At 51.1% G+C, this 5,238-nt stretch overlaps 1 protein-coding gene across 2 annotated transcripts; it reads right to left on the bottom strand.

The window, feature by feature from the left end:
• Positions 1-283: 283 nt before the first annotated feature.
• On the bottom strand, positions 284-4,295 carry NDUFS5 (NADH:ubiquinone oxidoreductase subunit S5). Of its 2 annotated transcripts, none has more exons than XM_066638696.1 (3): positions 4,187-4,295; positions 2,188-2,405; positions 284-600 (listed from the first exon to the last, which is right to left on the bottom strand). In XM_066638696.1, exons 2-3 carry the CDS (start codon positions 2,401-2,403, stop codon positions 496-498), a joined length of 321 nt encoding a protein of 106 aa, XP_066494793.1. In that variant the 5' UTR covers positions 2,404-2,405; positions 4,187-4,295; the 3' UTR covers positions 284-495. The 2 variants fall into 2 exon arrangements, with proteins under 2 accessions (XP_066494793.1, XP_066494794.1); XM_066638697.1 differs by having other exon boundaries at positions 2,188-2,460; positions 4,187-4,267.
• Between the last annotated feature and the right edge of the window lie 943 nt (positions 4,296-5,238).

Below are 5,238 nucleotides of genomic sequence, written 5' to 3'. Positions count from 1 at the left end.
GCCTCCCTCACCCTGCTGCATGACCAACCATGCCAAAGAAGAGAAGGAACGTGACAGAGACTGAAAAGAGATGGGAAGGCTATTCCAGCTAAACAGTGACAGAAGACATGGATTTGGTGGTGGATGGGCAGGAGGCACAGAAAGGACTTAATGGCAGATAGTTTGTGTGAGACAGAGACCCACAAAAGAGCTGCTGCAAGACCTCCAACAGCATCTCAGCCTCAGGTATTGTCTAGATACACATCTTCAGGGAGGGGGGAGAGGACAGTCTCACCCAGCAACATGCAAGACCCAAAGTGAAATTTTATTCAAACCAGGGACAGACAGCAGCTTCATGTTGCCGAAAACGACCTGCAGGGCAGCTAAAGAAAATGGCAGAAGCCAAAACCGACAAGCCTCACTTGGAGACACGGCCAAGAGATCTTCAACAGAACTGCAAGCTAGCAGACTGAGACATGCTTCCTACTCTGCTGCCTTTGGATCAGCAGCTCAAGTTCAAGGCTTGGTCTCTGGTTTGTCGGTGTGGTAGTCAGGTGGGGTGTACTTCCCTTCCTTGATCAGCTTCTTCTTCTGCTCTGTGATAGTCTTCAGGCGCATTATCTGTCAAAGGAAAAACAACAGAAAAAGAGCTGTGATGCCATCTGGTCAACCAAAGCCTGCTCCATCAGTCACAGCCTCCTGGAGTTTGTACAGAAAATGGACAGGTTCCTGTCTCACTGTCCAAGCTACTTCTGCTTACCAATCCTCTTGCTATGTATCACACATGTTGCCTGCCCCCTTCTACTGTAGCAGGCTACCATGTGATCATAAGGGTTCTCAGCTTCCAAATACTTACTGATCTAATCTGGATGAACCCAGAAGTCCTCCCAAATAATAAGGGTAATTTATTTACAAATAATACTTAAAATACATAGCACTACAAAGGTACAGAATACTGACAAGCCATTCAATATTAACACATAGACTCTTAACAAGACTAATAAAAAACAACATTAATCTTTTGCTAAGAAGTCTTCCCCCACAATACATTCTAAGTAGTATTAACCTCCCCAAGGAAGCTCAGTCTCTCCCCACCAACTGGAGGAGGTTTTATCAGTAACACAGCTCACTCTCCCTTCCTTCCCATTCAGCTTCACAGATGCCTTCAACTCCCAATCACAGGCCCAATCATCCCAGGTCAAGAGGGAAAAAAAATCTCAGTGGGTATTTAAAATAAAATGACCCCAATTTCTACCTTTCCATGACAGTATGCTCTACTCACTGGTCTGCAAATGTCCAGCCAGGACCCTGAGGAAGAACTACAGCTCAGTGGCAGAGCCCCTGCTTCGTATGCAGATGTTTCCAGATTCCGTCCCTGGGAGGGCTGGGAAAAGTCCCTGTCCAAAGCCCTGCAGAGATCCTGCTATTTAATACAGGCAAGTGCTGAACTAGTATTTCACTGAGCCTAGTAAGATGGAGTGTTTCACTTGGCAGAAGAGAGCTTCCTGTGTCCCTCATTTGGACTGTCCCAACTGGAAGTAGGTCACGCTAGGGGGACTACTACCACTTTCAGGTTTCTTTTAAAAAGAAATAGCAAGAAAAACAGGGGAGAGAGTTGTGATCAGATGCAGAGAAAGATGGAGCCCCTTTTCTTGGCAGCCTTCCACACATCCTTGTCAGTTTCAACCTGCTAACAAATACACAAGGTCTGCCAGGCTCCTATGGTGCCTGCATAGATGGCCAAGAGGTTCAATCTGTGAACTATGGAGACCTAAGCAGCCTGCTCCTGGTGGTCTTTCTTGTTTATCATAGATGTAGGGAGCTAGAGGGGGAAATGTAGGGAGCTAGAAGGGGAAAGAAAGAGAGAAGAAGCAGTTTTGTGTCACAACTCTGCACTTCTCTCTTTTGTGCATCAGGAAAGGGAGACAGGATTCCATCTGTGAAATGAGCTCTCCTGTCAACTATTTCTGCCCAGGGAAATACTACATTTCTGCTCCCAAACTGGTTGTGGCCTCTATTGCAAGAACCCAACCCATGGAAATAAACTACCACGGCAACATTTAGCAGTAGTTTTAACCACAGAACTGCCCAGATCAAAAGAAGATGGCATCCAAGGAACAGCCGGTGAGAGTCCTAGCAGTCACCCAGGACTCAACTACCAGCTACAGTTCAGAAGTCGTGACAACCAGTCCTTTGGACTCTCCTCACCATTTTGTGCCTGTTCATGCACTCAAAGAGGTCATCCATCTCCAGTTTGCACTCTTTCTCTGCACGTGTTCGCCCGATGCCGTCAGCGCACTCCAGCCACTCCTTCTCGAATGCATGGCACAATCCAGCCCGTTTGTATGGCTGCTTGGCACTCTGTATGGTAAACCATCTGTCCACATCAATTCCCAGCTGCTCCTGGAGATCAAGAAATGGCATGGCTAGGGGAGGGGGAAAAGGAGGAGAGGAGGGTTAAGGAAAAAAAAAGAGGCAGGTCTTTTTTTGATTAGGCAGGTCTTAGGAAAAAAAAAAGAGGCAGGTCTTAAAATGATTAGTGCTAACATTAAACAGCCACAGCAAAAGAGTGCCAACATCCCTGGCCAGGAACACAATAGGATTCAGAGGAATTCTCCTCCTGGGAAACTGACAAACAGATTGGGACAAGGAGAGAAGATGGAGTGAGAAAATTTTTTTCTTCCCACCCTAAAGGTGAAGGGAAGTACTTCCATTCCATTCAATTCCAAGTACTACTGCCTTCCCCATACCAGTATTATCCCCCCCCCATCCCTCCTGAAGCTAGCAGTGTGGGCATTCATTCTGGAAACAGAGACTCATCCTAAGGGCAAGGGGGCAGAGAAATTTCCTCCCCTTCAAATACAGCACAGCTCCTCAGGGCCCAATCCCGTACAACTTTCCAGCACCAGTGCAGCCACAACGCAGCCCTGAGGTAAGGGAACAAATGTTCCCTAACATTGAGGAGGCCTCTGTGACTGCCTCCCCACCCAGGGATGCAGCACATGCCCCATTGGCACAGCTGTTCCAGCCCTGGAAAACTGGATAGGACTTGGTTCACAGGCAACTTTTTTTTACCAAGACCTCGTAGTGGTGTCCTGGATGTCTCCAAAGCCTCTTCTGTGAGGCAGGAGACACAAGGAGGGTTTGTGGGATAATACAACAATGTTAATCTCAACACAGGTCTTTCATTAGTTGCTGCTGTTGCTTTTGAGAGATGAGGTTCTGGTCTACACAAAAATAAGGCTGCAGAAAGGCTTTTTGAATGACACGTATGCACCTGAAGTAGAACATTCATACCGAGTTGAACTCCAGCTGAGCAGCCTTCAAGCCAGAGCATCACTGACACGGTTGGCACAGAGAAGCACGAACAGGGCACTCCTCATACTGCACCACTCCCTTCCGGGCTACACGGAGGGGAGGGGGCCGGAAGAGAGGAAGGCCAGCAGCACTGCATCCCCCCCCCCGAAACACGAATTGGGAGGAGGTGGTGCCTGCACCACAGGAGGTGGTGCCTGCACACATGTCAGGGGTGGCATTTGGCAGGCTGCATCAGGCGGGTGGGATGGGGGACTGACATTGGGTCCCTGTCACATACACACACACACGTGCATACACACACAAGTATACACAAGTGTATATATATACACACAAATGTGCACAGACACACCTGCATACACACACACATATATACACATGTATATACATGTGCACACACACACACATGTGCATATACATTCACATGCACACACATGCTTGCACATTTTATTTTATTTTATTTATTCACATTTTTACACCGCCCTTCCTCCGAAGAGCTCAGGGTGGTTTTACACAGCTGCTCCTCCCTTCCTCCTTGTCCTCACAACAACCCTGTGAGGTAGGTGAGACTGAGAGAAAGTGCCCAAGGTCACCCAGGAAGCTTTGTGGCTGAGGGGAGATTTGAACCTGGATCATCCAGGTCTAAGTCCACCTCCCAAACCACTGCACCATCCTGGCTCTCATACACATACACACATGTACACACGCACAGATACACACATATGTACATATTCACACACACACGTATGAACACGCTTGTGCACTTATGTCTACGCACAAACACACACGAGCACTGACAGGGCAACCCCACGGAGGGGGAGGGGCTAGGAGCGCTCCACGCCCCCTCCACCTTCCCCCGGGGGGGTCGCGCAGCCCCTCCCGCCTCGCTCACCCTCTTCCTCCTCCTCGCGGCCGGCAACGACCTCGCCGGCGACTCCTTCCACGCGTTCGCGACACCGCTGCCGTCGCGCGAGCTTTTGCGACACGTCTCGCCACGCGCCGCTCTAGCCGTCCTCCTCTATGGCCGACCTGGACCATAGAGACGACACGGAACCAGAGCGGCCGAGAACCATAGAGACCGAGGAGAACAGAAGAGCCGCATCGTCCTCCTCAGGGGAGGGGTTGCAGGCTCGCCGCGCCTGCGCTTCCACAGCAGCCTCGCGCCCCCTGCCGGCCAGGCCGGGAATAGCAGGAGGGAGCGGCGACCTTCGCACTTCCACGCGCAGGCGCCACAGGCGAGCAGGCTGCGCTTGCAGGTCAGCAGGGGCAGGGCGGGGCTTCCTGTAAGGTTGCCTATAATGCATGCAGCGCATTTTATATACACACGCGCCTATATGTATACATGCAGGTGCAAATGTACATACACACCCACATGGATATGCACCCCCACCCACATGTGCATATGTATGTATGTATACGTTCATATACATCCAGATCTATAAAATGAATGAAGTACGAGGACCCCACTATCACCACCCCCTTAGCATGACCCCTCCTGCCTCTCCGCCGCAACCCACTCCCTGCCCAGCACTGTCCAGCGCAGCCAGATATTCTTGAAGGAGGGGCAAGAAAGTCAGCAGGAGGCCTGGCCCGAGAGAAGGAGCACCTGAGCAAGACTGGGACACTCTCCAGGTAGCAGAAGGGCGGCAGGAGGGTCCTCCCCTGCGCCTGCTCCCGTCTTCAAAGCTCTTTGCTTACTCCTGTCAGATGCTAGGGCAGGGCTGCACCCAAGGCCAAGCAGGGTGTGCCCACTCCCAGGCTGGAGCAGGCCCCTGGCCAGGGGGCACCTGCACCACCGCCCATCAAGACCGTTGGCTCCACCGTTGCAGGACTGCTTCAGCCCTCATTGCACCTGTGAGACAGCCAGAGAAGATCAGGCAGGCAGGCCAACTATCACCAGGCTGGAAACCATCTCCGCAGGTGGGCAGTTCAGGCAGGGCCTGC

This window comes from Tiliqua scincoides, chromosome 10 (genome assembly GCF_035046505.1).
Source record: "Tiliqua scincoides isolate rTilSci1 chromosome 10, rTilSci1.hap2, whole genome shotgun sequence".
NCBI lineage: Eukaryota > Metazoa > Chordata > Lepidosauria > Squamata > Scincidae > Tiliqua > Tiliqua scincoides.
This window is presented reverse-complemented; position numbering and strand designations above follow the sequence as displayed.

Bases quoted from the DNA above. Each gene is read 5' to 3' on its own strand.
- NDUFS5 (XM_066638696.1), bottom strand. From the start codon at position 2,403: ATGCCATTTCTTGATCTCCAGGAGCAGCTGGGAATTGATGTGGACAGA. The intron at 601-2,187 runs GTGAGGAGAGTC...TTCCTTTGACAG, and splicing joins GCATGAACAGGCACAAAATG to ATAATGCGCCTGAAGACTAT.